General features: G+C 45.4%; 1 protein-coding gene across 1 annotated transcript; it reads left to right on the top strand.

The window, feature by feature from the left end:
• The first annotated feature begins 4,589 nt into the window (after window positions 1-4,589).
• MEFV (MEFV innate immunity regulator, pyrin) lies at window positions 4,590-18,977 on the top strand. Its single transcript, XM_079781777.1, has 10 exons — window positions 4,590-5,103; window positions 7,989-8,807; window positions 9,371-9,750; window positions 10,189-10,284; window positions 12,392-12,622; window positions 13,038-13,060; window positions 15,016-15,131; window positions 15,309-15,341; window positions 15,694-15,726; window positions 15,853-18,977. Exons 1-10 carry the CDS (start codon window positions 4,827-4,829, stop codon window positions 16,404-16,406), a joined length of 2,562 nt encoding a protein of 853 aa, XP_079637903.1. The 5' UTR covers window positions 4,590-4,826; the 3' UTR covers window positions 16,407-18,977.
• The last annotated feature ends 1,945 nt before the right edge of the window (window positions 18,978-20,922 follow it).

The raw sequence follows: 20,922 nt of genomic DNA, 5'->3' as shown, positions 1-20,922 counted from the left end.
GTCTTAGTCTATTAGGCCTGCTATAACAACATACCACAGCCTGGGTACCTTATAAACAGCAGGTATTTGTTTTTCACAGTATTGGTTATTGGAATGCCAAGATCAGAGTGCCAGTGTGGTTAGGTGAGTGCCCTCTTACACAATGCAGACTGCCAGTCTCTACGTTCTCCCTCACATAGTGGAAGGGGCTAGGGAGCTCTATGGGGTCTCTTATAAGAAGATTAATACCATTCATGAGAAACCAATGACAAACCAATTCCCAAAGGCTCCACCTCCTAATACCAACACATGAGGCATTAGTATTTCAACATATGAATTTTGAGGGGACACAAAATAGCATGTAGGTTCCACACCCTAGAGATTCTTTTTTTAAAAAAATATATTTTTAAAAATTGATTTCAGCCAAAACTGGTTTGGCTCAATGGATAGAGCATCGGCCTGCGGACTGAAGGGTCCCAGGTTCGATTCCGGTCAAGGGCATGTACCTTGGTTGCAGGCACATCCCCAGTAGGGGGTGTGCAGGAGGCAGCTGATCGATGTTTCTCTCTCATCGATGTTTCTAGTTCTCTATCCTTCTCCCTTCCTCTCTGTAAAAAATCAATAAAATATATTTAAACAAATTGATTTCAGAGAGGAAGGGAGAGGGATAGATAGAAATATCAATGATGAGAGAGAATTATTGATCGGCTGCCTCCCGCACGCCCCCTACTGGGGATGGAGCCCACAACCCGGGCATGTACCCTGACCTGGAATCGAACCCTGACCTTCTGGTTCATAGGTCAACGCTCAACCACTGAGCCATGCAGGCTGGGCTAGAGATTCTGATATATTTGGTCTTGGCATCGGGATTTTCCAAAGATCCTCAGATATTTCTAATGTGCAACCAAAGTTGAGAACCACTGATCTAGACATTAATTTGAGCAACAGCATAAGAGCCCACAACCCAAGCATGTTCCCTGACCGGGAACCAAACCCTGACCTCCTGGTTCGTAGGTTGATGCTCAACCACTGAGCAACACCGGCCAGGCAATTAGCTTTTGTTTAAGTTTTTGTTATAATAATAGTGAGTAAAACATGAAAGTCTTACTAGTATTCTAACATTCTTGCTGTATTTTCTGTCTTGCCTTATTATTTTACACTGAAAATGTATTCACAGATTATGTTTCATGTGCCATAAAATGTTTAAATATTAATTGAAAAACACAAAAATATATAGAGGACATAAGAGGGAAAAGCACAACCTCTACCCCCAATTCTGCTCTCTAGAGGTTGCCATGTTATTTCTTTTTTTTTTTTAATTTCTTTATTGATTAAGGTGTCACATATTTGTCCTCATCCCCCATTCCCATCCCCCACCCCTCCCCACGGATGCCTCCACCCCCCTGTTGTCCTTAACCATTGGTTAGGCTCGTATGCATGCACACAAGTCCCTTGGTTGATCTCTCCCCCCTACTCCCACCCTCTCCTACCCTCCCTCTGAGGCCCGACAGTCCGATCGATGCCTCCTTGTTTCTGGTTCTGTTGTTGTTCATCAGTCTATGTTGTTCATCATTTCCCCTAGATGAGTGAGATCATGTGTTACTAGAAATATACTTATAAGAACCGAATGTGAGACGAGCAATAATAGTTATGCTGACAGGCAAATGAATCAGTCTGTAGTAAGTTTCTTTCTGGACCAACAGTTCTTTTGAGACCCAATTTCAATGTCCACCAGTTCCTTATGAGTACATGTCGGCACTGACTTTTCAGCTCTGGATGGTGGACAAATGGTGGTAATGCAGGTCCGACTCCCTCTGGTTTGGTCTCGCCCGGACGCAGGGGCGCGGCTTCACCAGGACTCAGGGGCACGCGGCCTCACCCGGACCCGGGACCCAGCATCACCTAGGCCCCGGGGCACGTGGCCTCACCCAGACCCAGGTGTGTGCGGCCTCACCCGGTCCCGGGATCCAGCCTCATCCGGACCCAGGGGCGTGTGGCCTCTCCCGGACCCAGGGGCGCGGCCTCACCGGGACCCGGGATCCAGCTTCACCCGGACCCAGGGGTGCGTGGCCTCACCCGGACCCAGGGGCACGTGGCCTCACCTGGACCCCGGGGCGCGTGGCCTCTCCCGGACCCAGGGGCGCACGGCCTCACCCGGACCCAGGGGCGTGTGGCCTCTCCCGGACCCAGGGGCGCGGCCTCACCCGGACCCAGGACCCAGCCTCACCCGGATCCAGGGCTGCACGGCCTCACCCGGACCCGGGATCCAGCTTCACCCGGACCCAGGGACGCGGCCTCACCCGGTGCCATGTTATTTCTTGAGTCTTCCTTGAGATATTTACATTTTTAGAATCTTTTTCTATTATTTATACACATGGGATTATACTGTCAGATTGTACTGTAAACATGCTCTTTTAATATATATTGACCACCTTTGCACACTAGCACATGGGAAACCACTGCATTGTTTTAATGGATGCTGTGCAATTCATGGAATAGATTCACCACAATTTACTAAGCCGGTACATGGTGATAGTCATTTAAATTGTTATAGTTGCTACCTGGCAAGTGTGGCAGGCAGGAGAATGCTCCAGATGGATGACAAGGATTTAAGTAAAAAGGTGGCCCTCAGACTATCACGCAGGTAAATACAGTCTAGTTATGTTTACCTGATATTAGAAAGTAGTCTTGCCCGGCCATGTTGGCTCAGTGGTTGAACGTCGACCTATGAACCAGGAGGTCATGTTTGATTCCCCATCAAAGCACATGCCCGGGTTGTGGGCTTGATCCCGTGTGTGGGGCATGCATGAGGCGGCCAGTCAACGTTTCTCATCATTGATGTTTCTATCTCTCTCTCCCTCTCCCTTCCTCTCTAAAATCAATAAAAAATATATATGTATTTTATTTATTTATTTATTTATTTATTTATATTTTATTGATTTTTTACAGAGAGGAAGAGAGAGGGATAGAGAGAAACATCGATGAGAGAGAAACATCGATCAGCTGCCTCTTGTACACCCCCTACTGGGGATGTGCCCGCAACCAAGGTACATGCCCTTGACCGGAATCGAACCTGGGACCTTTCAGTCTGCAGGCCGACGCTCTATCCACTGAGCCAAACCGGTTTCGGCTATATATATTTTTAAAAAAGAAAGTAGTCTTGATGGTGATCCCCGGTTGGCACACAGGAAGGCCAAAGGCCTCAACCCAAACCAGATTCTTGTCCCAGAACAAGAAAGGATTTAAGAGCATGACAGAAAGATTTGGCAAAGCACAGTAAATTTATTAGAGATAGTATGTACTCAAGGAAAAGGTTTAAAATGCATCCCAAGAGCTGTAATCCTATTTTCATATTTCTTCATTTTAAAAACTAACTGGAACCTGAAATAAATGGAAGCTTTGTGAGCCTTAGTGGCGTCAAAACATCATTTTTCAAGAAGTCCTTTCCTCAGAATGGCCCATTGCAGAAGGTGTCACTACAATTGCAAAAGAGCCTGCTGCCGACTGGAAAGCCCCGCTTCCTATCCAGTTGTCCTAGGTGCGTTAGTCTCCGCTTAGAGGCGTTTCCTGGCCAGTCAGGACAGGGTCAGAGACCCAAGGGCACTGCAGTCATTGCACAATTTCATCAGTTTTGCGTCGGCGGTGGGAGGCAGCTGCGTTTCTTGTACTGGTCCTAGAAACACCCCAGTCAACACCCTTCTGGCCCAACCTGAGAATTTCACACTCTGACATTTACACAGTGCATTTGGGTTCATCCATTTTTTAGGAAAAATGTTGGGTTGGGATTATTTTCTCAGCAGGATCCAGAGAATTTATTTTTTTAAAAAAATATATATTTTATTGATTTTTTACAGAGAGGAAGGGAGAGGGACAGAGAGCCAGAAACATCCATGAGAGAGAAACATGGATCAGCTGCCTCCTGCACACCCCCCACAGGGGATGTGTCTGCAACCAATGTACATGCCCTTGACCGGAATCGAGCCCGGGACCCTTCAGTCCGCAGGCCGACACTCTATCCACTGAGGCAAAGCAGTTTCGGCAGGATCCAGAGAATGTAATCAGCTGTTAAGCCAAAAGCACTGAATGCTCTGTAAAATACAAACCAGAACTCATTGAAGCCTTGATCTCAGGCTGGTCACACACACACCTGTTTGTTCAGCCAGGCAACTTAAATGACTATCACCATGTACTGGCTTAGTAAACTGTGGTGAAGCTATTCCATGAATTGCACAGCATCCATTGAAAACAACGCAGTGGTTTTCCATGTGCTAGTGTGCAAAGGTGGTCAATATATAGGCAGGGAACCACAAACCTTGCAGGGCTGTATTTGCTGCTCCCTATTCTCACCATTGGCTTTGGAGGGTCAATAAAACCCCAAGAGTCTGGAGAACAGTGGCCAGAGGGGTTGACCCTCATCATGGTCCTCTCCAGCATGGAACCAGGGACTCTGGTTCCCACACCCCAGCCCTGAATCTTGGAAGTAAGAGAGAGGGAAGCAACTGAGTGCCTGCTGAAGGATCAACAGGCTGGAATCCAATCCCAGACCCTCTCTCACAGACTTACCCACCTCTCTACAACCCATCCTTGGAGGTGAGAGCTGGGGCACTGGAGGACCACATGTGTGGCAAGGCATTGAGCCCTCCCAGCTGGAAAAGCCTCTGAATCTGCGACAAAGGGAACACAAAACCAGCAATGACTCTCCTAGCCTCAGTTCCCACCACAAAGCATTTCCTGTGCCTTTTCCGTTATTTCACAAGCTGCCTCTTCTCGCTCCTTGGTAAGTGACAGAGGGCCTTTTCTCCTCCCAGAAGCCAGACAGCTGGCTCTGGCTTCTCCTGGTCAACACCATGGCCAAGACCCCTAGTGACTATCTATTGCACTCCCTGGAGGAGCTGGTGCCCTACGACTTTGAGAAATTCAAGTTCAAGCTGCAAAACACCAGCCTGGAGAAGGAGCAACAACGGATACCCCGAGGCCTGCTCCCGACAGCCAGGCCCGTGAAGCTGGCCACCCTTCTGCTCAGCCACTACGGGGAGAAGTGTGCTGTGCAGCTGACCCTGCAGGTCCTGAGGGCCATGAACCAGCACCTCCTGGCAGAGGAGCTCCGCAGGGCTGTTGACCCAGGTAAGCAGGCCCCCACGTCCCCCGCTCTGCCGGCTGTTCATGAGGTGGGGTGGAAGGTGCAAGAATGAGCATGTGTTTGGACCAGTGCACTCTGACTTGGGGACTAGGAGTCCCGGTCTATCAAGATGTTAGTGACATTGGCCAAGCAAGTCTTTCTCCCTGCTCTGGTCTTTGTAGCTGGATTAATAAAGCTAAGGTTCCCAGTGGCTTTAAAAGAGCAGTGGCGGGAGTAGGCAGCTGAGATTCCGACTCAGGGAAGGATCAGGAGAGGCAGGAGCTAGATGACTGTTCCCAGGGAATTCCTCATGTTATTTGTAATTAACACGTATGCACAGACAAGTCTCTGGGATAGAGATGGGTACAAAGAGACTTCATCTTAGTACCCATCTTCAACAGGGTTGATAGGTAATCTTTTTATTGTTACCCACATAATTTCAGTTTTGATTTTTTAATAATTTTGTATTGATTGATTTTAGAGAGAGAGAGAAATATAGATTCGTTGTCTTACTTATTTATGCATTCATTGGTTGTTTCTTGCATGTGCCCTGAATGGGGATTGAGCCCATAACCTTGGCATATGGGGATGACACTCTAACCTACTGAGCTACCTGGCCAAGGCTTGAGTCTTTCTTTTTTAGACAAACAAACCAACAAATTCCATCACCAATTATTCTCACTATTTCTTCTTTCACCTCTACCTACCCTTTTCCCCCTGCAATTGAGTTCTTTTTCAATATGTTTTACAAAGGCATTTAAAAATTGTTCAAGAGGATTTTCTTTTTCTTTTCCTTCCTTTCTTCCTTCCCTATCTTCCTTCCTCCCTTTCTTTTTCTCCCTCTTTCTCTCCTCTCTCTCCTCTTCCTTTCATCTTTTCTTTCCTCTTTTCCTTCCTTCTCCTTCTGCTTCTTCTGTCTTTTGCTGTACTTTCCAATTTTGTTATATTGTGATATAATGTGGCCTATTTGATTTCTGCTATTAAAGACTTTTTAAAGATTTTGGAGGGTGCCTAACACATGATCATTAAAAAAATATTCTTTGGTGTTTGAATTTTTCTTCTATTTCTACACTTTAAGAATACATTAGAAATTATTTTCATGTATTTCTATGTGGTAGAACAGCTTAAATAACAAAAATTATCTGCTCTTTGAAAGAGTGACAGAACTAAATCAACTGTAATCTGAATCCAGAATTATTTGATGAATGGAATTTTTAAATTACTTTTTCATGTTCTAAAATCTGGTTATCAGCATTTTCAGGATTTCTCACCAGTTCTTAAGTCAGTTTTGATAACTTATGTTTTCCTACAAAGCCAACAGCAAAGTGTCTTAAACAACTTTGAAGTAATTTCAATAAGAGCTTCCTCAAACCAAATATTAAGGTGCTAATTACAGGGTATCTTCATTTCATTATTAGAGTAGTGGTTTTCAAATTATAACCGAGGGTGATATTTCAGGGATTCTTAGGATATTAGCAAATATTTGATTCAAATTTTATTAAATTTGTAGTTAAAAAGACTAACAAATTCATATTAAAATGTATCAGTAACCAAATTTTAAAATACTAAAGGCCACCAGTGTGATAGTTCATGCTGTACTTGAACTCCTTTTTATGTAAATCTTGGAATTAAGCCTTTCCTGTCATTTGTTTTATTAAACAGTATCCTGAAATTTCCAGGCAAGCTGTGTGTTGTTTTTTAAAATTATCATTTACACTTAATCTGTGTGAGTTGTGATTTTTTTCACTTCATGAAACCAAAGGAAAAACAGGAATAAATTACTTCTTGAAGTTTTAACTGTCCTTCATAACCTGATTTCAAAATGTTGTGCCGAACACCTTAATGATTGTTTTCTGGTTCTATTGAGAAATAATCAACATATAGTACATACAAGTTTAAGGCATACAGCATAATGTTTCATTTACATATATTGTGAAATCATTACCACATAGGTTCAGTTAACACCCATCTTCTCATATGGTAAAATGGGAACTCAGGACTTATTCTCTTAACTTTCCAATACATCAAGCAGCAATATGGAAATTCTACTCACCCTAACTGTCTGGGGGCAATGCCACCTAGGATCCTCTTCAAATGAAATTACTCTCTTGAGGTTTTTCCGGCATGAATAATGTGAATTCGGGCTGAAGCATAAAAGAGAGTAGTGTTTACAAATCTTCAGGAGAGATTTTCTTTTTCTGCTCTATCTGATGTCAACATCTACAGGTACACATCCTGCTGTTCCCTTCTGTATGGAAGGTTTTCTTTAAAACCTTTAAATATGGATTTTCAAACTCCCAGGAGTAGAGGATACTAAGATGAAGTCTCTTTGTACCCATCACCCTTCAATGATTACCACTATTTTGCCATTCTGAATACTTCTATTCTTTCCCTTGCTTACTGTTATAATTGAGTTTTGTTTTCCTGGAGAGTTTTGTTTGTGTTTTTTATTAAAGTAACATTGGTTGATAATATAAATTTCTTGTATACATTATAATTTGATAACTGTATACACTATATAGAGTGCGCTCATCATCAAAAGTCTAATTTCCACCTGTTAATTCTTTATTGATTGATCTTATAAGGGAATTCTTTACTGATTGATTTTAGAATCACACACAAATTTATACCAATAAACTAGGATTTTATTTATGTATGAAGAGTTCTGTTTTGGAATTCTTATATTGGAAACAAATTCTCCTGCCTAAAATATTTGAAAGCACTATTTGAAAAATATATAGCAAGTAGTATGTTCTTATTTCATGGTAATTTACTGCTACTGATGTTCTGAACTTCTCTAATTTCTGAGGGGATTCTCTCTTCTTTCCCTCCAGCCCTGGGCCCTAAGCACCTGACATTTTCATGCCTTTGCATCTCCTTGTCTTTTCAGAATATCTGAGACAAGAAAGTGGCACTGACTGTCCCGCAATGTCTTGTTCCTCCGGGGAGAATAAGCCCAAGAGCCTGAAGATACCAGATGGCCTGGAAGGGGACAGACAGCAGCAAAGTGGTGATGGAGCAGCCAGCCAGCCCGAGGCTGGGAAGGGGCCCCAGAAGAAGCCTCAGGGCAAACGGAGAGATCAGAAGGGCTCAGAGGGCCTGGATGTGCAGGGCAAGACAGGGGCCAGGGGTGTGACCCTGTTTTCCAGGAGAAGTCCATTCCCCGCCAAGCTGCAAGGGGAGAAGGGCAGTGATCCCAGTGTCAGGCTACGCAGGAATGCCAGCTCTGCAGGGAGGCTCCAAGGACTCTCCAGTGGGTCATATGCTGGGTCCCTGGGAAGGAAAGAATGCAAGGCATCTGAAGCATGTGCACCTTCAAAAAAGAATCGGCCCAGAAGTCTTGAACTTACCCTTTCTTCCAGAGAGAGAGCTCTCTCCAATCTAGAAACTCTTCTGCCTCAAGAGAAAGTGAGAAGTGAGAATCTGGACTCAGCAGCTGCCCCCAGCAAAGTGGCCACTCTGGATGTAGGGGCTACTATGGCTCTGGAGAAAGGCTCCAGAAATCCAGAACATTCTGTGATTATGGGAAGCGGAACATTGGGGAATACACTTTCCAATGTACTGTTGGATGGAAAGGAGACGACCGGGGAGCATCCAGAATACACAGCACTTTTGGAGAAAAATAGAATTGAGCGTCCAGAGACCCCTAAGACCTTGGGGGAGGCAGTAGACAGTGAGCTTTCAAATCCAGAAGTCCCTCCGTCTTCAGGTAAGAAAGGACCCCAGAATCCAGAAGACCTGGGATCCTTAGGAATGGTGACCTCCACAGACCTCCTTTTATCCCCCACTGTAGTCACTGGACCCCTGCTTGTCCCCTAAGGTCCCCAACCCTTTGAGAATCTTTTGGAGGCTGTAAATCCTGAAAAAAAATCTATATATGCACATCTTCACAAATTGTATCAAATTTGTTAGTTTTTACACACTCTGAAGTGCTTTAGAATTCCAAGGGCTTTATGGACCCCAGGTTGATCAGTGTATGTGTGGGAGGAAGGCATAGGATTTACAGCAAAAGGCCTTTCTTTAGGATAAGTCCCCAAGAATTCCAGGTCTCAGGACTGTCATGAGATCTAGCCCTTAACTCTCAGTCCCAGGGACTTGTCTGCTGCCTTGCTGGAGAGGAATCGGAGGGGGACAAGCTAGGAAGTGGCCACAGTTCAATGGAGAACTCACGAGTCCCAGGTGTGGGCTCTTTCTCTGCTGTGCTCTTGCATCACCCCTTCGTAACATCTTGGGGTTACCACTCAGGGGATTTTTCCACTGCTATGTTCCCAGGGAGGCCGCAGGATGAAGCTGTGTGTCCCCTCTGCCGGGCCCAGAAAGGAGATCGGGTTGGTAGCACTTGTGTGCATGATTCCTACAGCTGCTCCGTTGCTTCTAAGGATCCCAAGGCCTCAGATGGCTGCTTGCCCAACTGCCTCAGGTGTCAGGTCTCGCTCCCAGGGAAGAGCTCTGGAGGCACCGAGCAGCAAGAGGGCTCACCGACGGCCAGCCTGAGCCCCACGCCCCTGCCGCAATGTACGCGTCACAGGAAGCAGGTCCAGCTGCTCTTCTGCGAGGACCACAGGGAGCCTATTTGCCTCATCTGCAGCCTGAGTCAGGAGCACCGAGGCCACCGGGTGCGCCCCATTGAGGAAGCTGCCCTAGAATACAAGGTAGGGCTGCCTGCCCGGGGCCCTTCCCTGCTGAGCACTTGGTCATGTGGGGGCTTGCCTCCTTTCCCAATGACACTAGGAGGTTGGTGCATTAGCTGCCACTCTTGAGCTGTAAATGGCAAAAACACAATATAAACCAGGACAAACCAGGACAGCAAAGAAAAAATTTAGCAGTGCATGTAGCTGAGAGGTCCAAGGGCCTCGCTTCAGGTATGGTTAAATGCAGGTGCTCACAGGTCGTTAGAAGTTCTCTTCCTCTTGGCTCTCTTCCCTTAGCGTGATGGATTCCTTCTTTCTCTTTCCTGGGCATCCCTCCCTTTGCTTTTGGCTGCAGCACCCTCAGCTTTATTCCCTAAAGCAGATTTTCCCCTCTAGAGTTGGCACCAACTAAACATAGCTGGAGCCAAGTTTAGGCTTCAACAAATGCTCTTTGTCCAGGAGCAAATTCAGAAGCAGCTGGAGCATCTGAAGGCGTTGAGAAGCTCTGGAGAAGAGCAGAGATCTGAAGGGGATAAGAACACTGCAAACTACCTGGTAAGGCAAACGGTGTTCTGTGGCCAGTCCTTCCTCAGGTTCACCCCTGCAGGAGGGAGGGACAGAGTAAACAGGGGTCCGCAAGGTTCTATTCAGGTTCACAGGGAAGCAGAGCTGATCATATATTTAGAATATTTAGAATTATCTGCTCTTGGCTTCGGGGGGGGGGGGGGGGGGGGGATGGTGATGGTAGTTCCGGGTGTCCAAGGATGAGCTCGTGCCTACAGAGCTCGGAGGGTGGGGCATCTCTGAGGACCCTGTCACACTTGCTCACACTCACCACAAAATGGTTTAGAGAAACTAATGCCAGTGACTGTGGCTGAGGGATGGGATTGAGGAAAAGGGAGGAGAGACTTTTCAACTTTGAACACTTCTATTGCTTTTAGCATTGTTGTCCATTTTATTTTTTTACAAAAACCGTATTGATTTTTAAAATTCAAGTGCTTAAAGTACACATTTTCTTTAAAACCGCGGTTTTTGCAATGCCACAAATTATTGCCCTTCCTCTGTGGAGCTGGTGTCCAGCCTCTTGGATGTGTAAATTGCTTCCATTTTACCTGCAAGTGAAGGCACCTACCCCAAGGAGCTTCGATTTATCTCATGCATTTTTGTTGGCTGGATCCTATCTCCCTTTCTGGGTTCCAAATTTCTTTTGGGACCCATCACATTGCAGTGGGAAACAGGCAAAGATAAAAAAGAATGGGAGGAAGGTGACATTGGCCCAGGTGCCTGACTTTTGGGAAACTCCTAAATTGTAGTAAAATAAAAATCCTTTCCTATAACCCCAGGAGGCTTAGAACTTGTGGAGGTCAGGGATGTCCCCTGAGAAGGATGAGTCAGGAACCTGAGCTGCTCGGGGAAACCAGGGAGACAAGAGGGTCTAGCTTTCACTTAAGAAATTCACAGTGGCCCTGGCCAGTGTTGCCAAGTGGTTAGAGCGTTGGCCCACACACTGAAGGGTCAAGGGCACGTACCTTGTTTGCAGGCTCAATCCCAGGCCCCAGTTGGGGCACGTGCAGGAGGTGACCGATCGATGTTTCTCTCTCTGTTTCCCCCGCCTTCCTTCCTCCCCTCCACTCTCAATGGGAAAAATATCCTTGGGTGAGGAAATTTAGTCCTGTCCTTTGAGCCCAAAATGATGAGACTTCTTAAGTGGATCCAAAAGGCCCTCACCCTCCTGGGAGGAAGGAAAAGGTGCTCTAGCCACTGCACCTCTCCACAGAAGCTTCCTAGTGAGGATGAGAAACAGGGTGAGAGAACTAATGGTTGACCAGTGTACAATGGTAGTGGACGTCAAATTCACTTACATTCAAATAAATGGACTAACTACCCTATTCAGAGCCATATTGAGAACCTTCTGCATGCCAGCACTTGGGGCAGGGGAGCAGGGATTGGAGAGGTTTCCCTTCTGGAGAGCTTGGTGGTCATAATCTTATCCATTTATGACTCCAAGTATATGCCATCCTCACACTAGCTTTCAAGGGAGAAGGTGACATCAGATATCTGTGTCCTGTGGCTGCTGTAATAAAATACCACCAACTGGGTGGCTTAAACCACAGAAACTTATTATCTTGCAGTTCTGGAAGCTAGAAGTCAGAAATCAAGGTCTTGGCAGGGTTGGTTCCTTCTGAGGGCCATGAGGGAAGGACATGTTCCAGGCCTCTCTCCTCAAGTTGTAGATGTCCGTCTTTTCCCTGTCTCTTCACATGGTGTTCTCCTTATGTTCGTGTCTATGCCCAAATTTCCCCACTCCAGTGGCCTACCCCACTCCAGTATTACCACATCTTAACTAATTGCATCTGCAAAAACCCTATTTCCAAATAAGATCATATTCTCATGTACTGGGGTTATAAATTTAACATGAATTTTAGAGGGAACACAATTTAACCCATAACAACAGGTTTTAGGGCATTTTCCAAGAGCCAGTCCCTTCCACCCTCAGTCTGTTGTGGAAAGGTTCTGGTCCATTTTCCTCCTTCTCTGGAACGCAGGCCTCTAAGAAAGCCTGCCTCATATCCATCTCCAGGAGGTGGGCTTCTGGGGATTCCCTGGGCACACACATCCACCTTACTGCACAGACCCCTTTACCTTCCTGTCCCGTTTCCAGAAACAAACGGAAATCCAGAAGCAGAGAGTCAGGCACCAGATGGAGCAGTTGTGCCGGTTTCTGGAGCAGCAAGAGCGGCTCTTTGTGGCCTGGCTGGAGAAGCTGGCACAGACCATTGTCCAGGTCAGGGAGACATATGACACCCAAGTGTCCAGGGACATTGCCCTTCTCAACGAGCTGATTGAGGAGCTGGAGACCAAGCAGTGCCAGCCGGAATGGGAGCTTATGCAGGTGAGTGTGGCTGGACCTGGCCTTGCCCTGCCCATTGTGCCCAGTAAGATGACATGGGCTCCTAACACAGACATCAGCTCTGCCCCAGCCAGGGGGTGAGGTCCTTGGGCCCAAGGGTGGGACTTGGTCTTGGTGACCCACGATGCCTCTTGTGCCCAGATCCCTTTTGTGAGCTCTTAGGAGCCCAGAGTGGCCCAGAACGAGGGGATCTCCTGGCATCTCCCAGAAGAGATCATCAGGACTTGGGTGCAGTTCTGTTGCAGGCCACAGCTGGGCTGCCACCTTGGGGAATTAGAATTAAAATTGGGAGAGGTGCCCCAGGTTTGCTGATGTATGGGGCTCAGGAAGAGAGGCCAGTAGTTAGTGCAGCCCCTAGGAGATTGGTAATGGAGAGCTTCCCTCTTTTGTCTCCTAGGACATCGGAGTAACCCTGCACAGGTACCGAGAGCTCCCCTGGTGATCCCCTGGGTGTCCTGCAGGAAGCATCTGGGAAGGCAGTCCTAGAGGGGAGATGTTCCCAGCCCTGGGTCTGGGACTCCTTCCTGGGCTGCTCCCATTTCCTGCTGCTACCTAAGGCCTTTCTGGATTTGTGTAGCAAAACCAGGAGTGTGATCAGGAGGAAGAAAATGGGGTTGAGGACTGGAAAGAATGAATACAGCCTGCCGTGCTGTTGGTGGCCTCCTAAGAAACCTCCCTAATAGATTGTGTCCTATGTAATTCACCTCAAGAAAACTGTTCCTGCAGAGTGCTTGTAGCCTCAGGGGGGAAGCACTTTCCTGGAGTGGAGCTGCTAAGCCCTGCAGGCAGGGGACGGAAAGGAAGGGAGGAGGCTGGAAGTTACAATCACCCCCTGAGCTTTACAAAATCCTGACATCCAGGCTATGGCTGGTGAATTAAAGCTGAATCTTCAGGAGTGTAACCCAGGAATCAATGTTTGAAGTCTTTTTTTTTTTTTTTGGTGGTAAAATATACATAACATGAAATTTACCATTTTAATCATTTTTAAATGTATGTTCAGTGGCATTAAGTACATTCACATTATTATGTAACCATTACCACCATCCATCTCCAGAACTTTTTCATCTTCCCAAATGGAAATTCCATATCATTAAACAACTCATTCCTCCCAACCCCTGCCCCTCGCACTCAACACTCTACTTTCTGTCTCTGTGAATTTGACTACTCTAACTACTTCATATAAGTGGAATCAAAAAATATTTGTACTTTTTTGTTTGGCTTATTTCCTTTAGCATAATGTCTTCATGCTATAGCAGGCGTCAGAATTTCATTCCTTTTTTAAGGCTGAATAATATTCCATTGTATGTATATACCATATTTTGTTTATCCAGTCTTCCATCAATGGACACTTAGACTGCTTCCACCTTTTGGCTATTGTGTGTAATGCTGCTATGAATATTGATATAGATCTATCTGTTTGAGTGTCTGCTTTCAATTCTTTTGGGTATATCCCAGATATGGAATTTCTCTATCATGTAGTAATTCTATGTTTAGTTTTCTTAAGGAACCACCATAATATTTCCCACAGTGTCTGCACAATTTTACATTCCCACCAGCAATGTACAAGGGTTCAATTCTCTCTACATCCTTACTAAGGCTTGTTCTTTTTCTTTTTAAATTTTTTTTTATTAATTTATTTTAGAGAGGCACACTTATTTGTTGTTCCACTTATTTATGTATACCTTGGTTAATTTTTGTACATGCCCTGACCAAGGATCAAACCCACAACCTTAGTATATTGAGATGACACTTTAACCAACTGAGCTACCTGGCCAGGGCTATATTTTTCTTAACAACAGCCATACTAATGGGTGTGCAGTAATATGTGTTTTTTCCTCATTTATTATCATTTTATTTCAATAGAAAGAAAATTACTGAGGAAGTATAATTAATTTGACATAGATAATTCTGGGCTGAGCATTTCAATATCAGAAGATTTTAAGGCCATTATTAAAACTCATTGTGGTTTTAATATCAGTGCTTTTAAAAACTCCCCAGGTGAGCCCAGCTAGCTTGGCTCTGGTTGAGTGCCGCATATGAACCAGGAGGTATGGTTCGATTCCTGGTCAGGGCATATGCCCAGGTTGTGGGCAGCTGATCAATGATTCTCTCTCATCATTGATGTTTCTATCTCCCTCTCCCTTCCTCTCTGAAATACATAAAAATACATTTAAAAAAAAACCTCCCCAGGTGATGCAAATTCATGGTCAAAGTTGAGGACCAATGTTTAGAACTTGAAGTCCAGGGAGGACTTTTTTTGCAAAGCCTAGGCTGGGCTGGGGGTACCCTGTGGTGGCTGTACCTCCCTCCATTTTATGGGAGCTTGGGCCACTCCATGTTCCAGCCCTCTCTGGACAATAGTCTTTTATCTCTAGAGCCAAGACAGTGACTGTCCCTGAGCCATGGGCTACCCCTCTAGAGGTGAAAGAGAAGATCCACCTGCTCCACCAGAAATCAGAATTTGTGGAGAAGAGCATGAAGCATTTCTCAGGTAGGTGGGCTTGGGGGAAGATAGAAGGTGCCCGCTCACTTCCTCCCAGAGACCCATGTAGCCCAGAGCCCCCGGGCATCCCTTCTCCATCTCTCATAGTCTTCTGACTCTGCCTTCAGCCTCCTTCTGATCTGTCCCTAGCTGGGGAAATGAACTCTAGTTTTCTTTCTCCTTTAGGAACTCTGCGTTCAGAAATGGAAACCTTCAGTGGTAAGTACTGTGGTGGTGGTATGTGCTGAGCAGGAGTTATTGTGATATTCCCTTGTACTGTTGATTTCTGGGCATTCTTTAGAAGAGAGTGAGAAAAAATACCTGTAACAAAGGCAAGAGAAAGGTCATGACAGGCCCTCACAGGTTCTGTGCGAAACTCCTTTGCCTGGGTCAACTCATCAGACCAGAGGAGCCCTGGTGCCTGGGAGGAATGGGGTTATATCCAAGCAGAGGAATCAGGTCCTGAGCATATGGGTTCTTGTCTTTCCTTGTTGTGGGGATCCAGGTAGATTTAGCCCTCTGAATGAGGAATGCTCAGGATTTTCCCCCCTCATCTCTTTTTTCTCTGTAGTTCCAGAACTGATTGATGCTCAGGCACATGCTGGTAAGTGCCAGATCAAGGCGAGTGGCCTTGCCTGATGGATCCCTGTCCATGTTTCCTGGAGGTGGGGTGAACCTGAGGGGATGTTGCCCATTGACTCCCAGCTAAGTATTCTAATTCTCTCTGCAGTTAATGTGATTCTGGATGCAGAGACTGCCCACCCCAACCTCATCATCTCTGATGACCTGAAGAGTGCTAGACTTGGAAACAAGTGGATCCGTATGCCTGACAGTCCAGAAAGATTTGATAGCTGCATTTTTGCCCTGGGCTCTCCGAGCTTCCTCTCTGGCCGTCATTACTGGGAAGTGGAGGTGGGAGACAAGACAGGGTGGGTCCTGGGCATCTGCAAGGCATCCACAAGCAGAAAGGGGAACATGACTCTGTCCCCAGAGAATGGCTACTGGGTGGTGATGATGATGAAGCGAAATGAGTACCAGGCATCCACCTTTCCCCCGACCCGCCTGCGGATGAGGGAGCCCCCCAGGCGTGTGGGCATCTTCCTGGACTACAAGGCTGGAGACATAACCTTTTACAATGTGACAGCCAAATCGCACATCTACACCTTCACCAGCTTCTCTTCCACTGGGCCCCTTCAAGCTATCTTCAGCCCTGGGACACATGATGGAGGGAAGAACATGGATCCTCTCACCATCTGTCCAGTCGGTGACCAGGGGCCTCACTGAAAACCCTACACTTTGCATCTCTCTTCCAACTCCCAGCCTTATACCTTGAATTTATACTCTCACCAGTTATTATTGAACATATATTGGGTTCTGGGTGCTTTGGGAAATATAATAAATCAGAGAATAGTCCTTGTGCCCTAGGAGCTTATGGTACTCAAATAATGGTAAACCAAGGGTGAAGAGAACACATATGCTGATGACATGCCATGTTTTTTTCAGAGTAGAAAGTGCCTGGCTTAATAAACCCTTGTATAGATTAATACCCTAAGATGTTCCTGAGACAGAGATTCCACCATCATGTTCCCTCAGTACCCATGGCAACGATATGTCCCCTCATTTTATTCTCCCCTGTCTTGAGGATTGGGGAATTCTAGGGGGGGTAAAAATAAGCAAAGTGCCTTGCTATAAATTTTTTTGTGCCTGGATTCATGAACTATGGTTTTTAAGAGTATTGGCTGTGCCTGATAAATTGATTAGAAAATTTGATAATTCCATTTGCTGTCACTTGATTGATTGCTGTGAGATACCATTTCCCCACTAAACACCATGAAAGAGATGGAGCTACTGCGGTGGAAAAACATTTGACATATATTCTAAGTGTCAAATTTTCTGTCCCAATCTCTGTCTGAAAATCTATGGGAATATTAGGTGCTTTAGTTCACAGATGTCCCTTTATCATCCCCCATTTAAAGACATGTAAAGAGAAGGGATGTAGGGGGGGGGGGCAGGGAGGGAGGGTCAAATCAAGATTAAACTCCAAATTCTTCCTACCGAACCTCCTCTTTCCACATCTTCACACTAGAGCCTAGATTGGACTCCAGTTCTCCATGGTTATGACCAGACCACAAAACACATGCGTTGCTGTCTTTATGGAGCTTTGTTCTATGCGAATAATCTATATGCTGACACAGTTCACGTGCCCTACTTGGTTAGCTGTTCCCTATGGTTGGTCATTTGTTACTCCCAATTATCCCTTAGTAATAACCTTTTCACAACCAGCTTTGTATATATTTTCCCCCACCTCCCCATACACTTAATTTTTCTCCTGTTATTCCTAAAATGGTTCTAAAATATAAACTATTTGATAACACTTGCTATAGTGGCCAAACAATCCTTCAGAAAGATTAAAAAATGTTTCTGCCCAAAGCAATGTTTGATTTATTTTTATTTTTATTTTTTGCTGATTTAACAGAGATGTAATGGAGTTTTACAGTGTTTTCTTTCTTTTTTTTCTTTTTTGGTCCTTCGAGCCAGAAACGAATGTTTTATTTCATTAATATTTATTGAGGCGCTGAATTTTTCCAAGTGAATTTCTACTTTTTGTTTCCTACTTTTTGAGTCTAGATACTTAACTTTTTTTATTTGTAGTATTTCTTTATAAATATTTTGGATACTAAACATTTGTATCTTTAAGATGAACTCTTCCCTGTGTCTGGTCATTTTTTATTGTTGTATAATTCACAAACCATACAATTCACCCTTTTAAAGTATATAGGACTTCCTATTTTACATGCTTGCCTTCTCCCACAACCACATCAAATTACAACTAAATTATACAGCCACCCTTGGGAACCATCTGAAGAGTAGCTGAACAAAACTCGTTCCACTGAGGATATAAATAAGAAGCCTCACCAAGACTGGTAGAAGGGCGAAGACATGAAACAGGCTGGTCCCACACCCACGTGTGGTGATTAAGAATTGGGAGGGATAGCTCAGCTGTGGAGGTCCTCCCTTGGGAGCCAGGCGTCCCAGCCCTACCCTGGGCACAGACCATAGCACCCGTGCCAGGAAAAGGATTCTCCAAAACATCTGGCTGTGAAAATCAGTGGAGATTCTGCCTGGGTGACATGGAGGGCTGCTGTTGTCCCAGGTATTCCTCTTCAAGGGCCTGTGTACACACTTACTTGCTGACATACTCACTCACTCTGACTCCAGTTCAGGGACACACTCAAAAAATTGCAGGGAGAGAATGGATGAAACTGACTTGTCTGGCTTTAGGACGGCGGGAGGAGCAGCTCTCTCTGGGACTAAACTGCTGCAAGTCCCATTCTTCCTTTGTTGAGCCCTCCCTGCACACAGCCAGCAGATACAGGCTGATACCAAATCTGAGTTGCCATCAAACTCACCCCACACTGTTGATTCCCTGAAACTCACCCTATTTAACTCACACGCCAACCCAAACCTCTTTCAGTGGCTGTTCCTCACAAGCTGCCAGTCTCAGCCCATGCTGTGGACTTGCATCAAATCTCTAAAAGGTCCACAGACTCCAAACAAGCAGCAATTGGCCTGGGCATGACCTCTACCCCTGGCTAAGTGGCCCCAGGACTAGTGGCAGTAGTCCTTGGTCTGCACCAGAGCCTCTCTCAAGCATTTCTAAGTCCAGCACAGGCACTACCAAACATAGATCACTTTGTAGATCACATCACTTGTCCGCAGACCAGGCACAGGTAATGGCTGATCTGGGCCTGAACTGGAGCCCCTCCCAAAAGGCCCCAGAACCAACACACCTGGTGGCTGGCTTCAGATCATACTAGAGCATCAACAAATTAGCTCCATAAATGACACACACAACCTGTAGACTCGACAGGCACCAGAGCCCCAGTACAGTAAATAACACTCCACGGAGTTAACCCCCATACTCTAGCTCACCCACTATAGTCACAGCCAGTCCACCTTAGGGTCAATCCCACCACTGACATGTCAATGGCAACCAAAGCTCAACTACAACAGGAGAGCACACAAAACTGATACCAGGAACACCACTGAAGCACACAGCTCAGGTGAGCAGGGAGTCCTCACCACTGGGCCCCACAGGACACCTACTAGATAACGTCACCTTGCCAACACTGGGAAACATAGATCTACCTAATACATAGAAATAAATACAGGGAGGCAGCCAAAATGAGAAGACAAAGAAATATGTCCCAAATGAAAGAACAGGACAAAACTCCAGCAAAAGAACTAAACATAATGGAGGCAAGGAATCTACCGAATACAGAGTTCCAAACACTGTTTATAATGATGCTCAATAAACTTACACAAGAAGGAGAACCCATTGAAAAGAACCAGTCAGAAATGAATACTAAAATAACTGAAATGAAGACTACATTTGATGAAATAAATAGATTAGATGAAGAAGAGCATCAAATCAGCAATTTGGAAGGCAAGCTAATGAAAAACACCCAATCAGCCTTGGCTGGGTGGCTCAGTTGGTTGGAACATTATCCCATGCACACAAAATTTGTGGGTTCAATTCTTGGTCAAGACACATATCTAGGTTGTGGGTTCAATCCTCAGTTGGGGCACATATGGGAGGCAATCGATCAATGTTTCTCTCTCACACATCGATGTTTCTCTCTTTCTCTCTCTCCTTTCCTCTCTCAAATCAATAAAACATATAGTCAGGTGAGGATTAAAAAAACAAAACACCACCCAATTAGAACAGCAAAAAGAAAAAAAGAATTTTTTAAAATGAGGATAGTTTAAGGGACCTATGGGATAATTTCACCCAACAACATTTGCATCATAGGGGTACCACAAGGAAAAGAGAGAGAGAGCAAGGGATTGAAAACCTATTTGAAATAGACATAGAAGTCCAGGAAGTACAGAGAGTCCCAAACAAGATGAACGCCAAAGAGACCTGCATCAAGACACATCATAATTAAAATGCCAAAGGTTAAAGACAGAGAGAAGATTAAAAGCAGCAAAAGAAAAGTAATTAGTTACCTATAAGAGAGCTCCCATAAAGTTGTCCGCTGACTTCTCAACAGAAACTTTGCAGGCCAAAAGGGACTGCCACGAAATATTCAAATGATGAAAAACTGGACCTACAACCAAGATTACCCAGCAGGGCTATCATTTAGAATCAAAGGAGAGTAAACAGCTTCCCAGACAAGAAGAACCTAAAGGGATTCATCACCAACAAACCAGCATTAAAGAACTGTTAAAGGCTAAAGGCTCCTCCTCCTCCTCCTCCTCCTCCTCCTCCTCCTCCTCCTCCTCCCCCTCCCCCTCCCCCTCCTCCTCCTCCTTCTTTTTTCTTAACATATTTTATTGATTCAGAGAGTAAGGGAGAGAGAGAGATAGAAACATCAATGATGAGAGAGAATCATTGATTGGCTGCCTCCTGTATGCCCACTACTAGGGATCAAGCCCACAACCTGGTCATGTGCCCTTGACCAGAATCTGACCCAGGACCCTTCAGTCCTCAGTCTGAGGCTCTATCCACTGAACCCAACCAGCTAGGGCAGCCCTTCTTTAAGAAGAATAGAAAACAATAAAAAAAATAGGAATAATAAAATGTCAGTAACTACATATCTATCGACAATTACTTTAAATGTAAATGAATTAGGGAGAAGCCAAGATGGCGGCGGAGGTGAACGGCTGATCTGTTGCCTCGCATGGCAGTTCCGGAAAAACAACTAAAAGATGGACTGGTGAGCGCGGCGACTCCTGCTCGCGTCTCCCCAGGCCGGGCGGCTACTACTCTCAGCCAGCACCACAGCCGGGGCCATGA

This window comes from Cnephaeus nilssonii (genome assembly GCF_951640355.1).
Source record: "Cnephaeus nilssonii genome assembly, chromosome: 2".
NCBI classification, from domain to species: domain Eukaryota; kingdom Metazoa; phylum Chordata; class Mammalia; order Chiroptera; family Vespertilionidae; genus Cnephaeus; species Cnephaeus nilssonii.
This window is presented reverse-complemented; position numbering and strand designations above follow the sequence as displayed.

Coding starts and splice junctions, on each gene's coding strand:
- MEFV (XM_079781777.1), top strand. CDS start 4,827: ATGGCCAAGACCCCTAGTGACTATCTATTGCACTCCCTGGAGGAGCTG. Junction 5,104..7,988: donor CCGCAGGGCTGTTGACCCAG/GTAAGCAGGCCC, acceptor TTGTCTTTTCAG/AATATCTGAGACAAGAAAGT. Junction 10,285..12,391: donor AGAACACTGCAAACTACCTG/GTAAGGCAAACG, acceptor TCCCGTTTCCAG/AAACAAACGGAAATCCAGAA.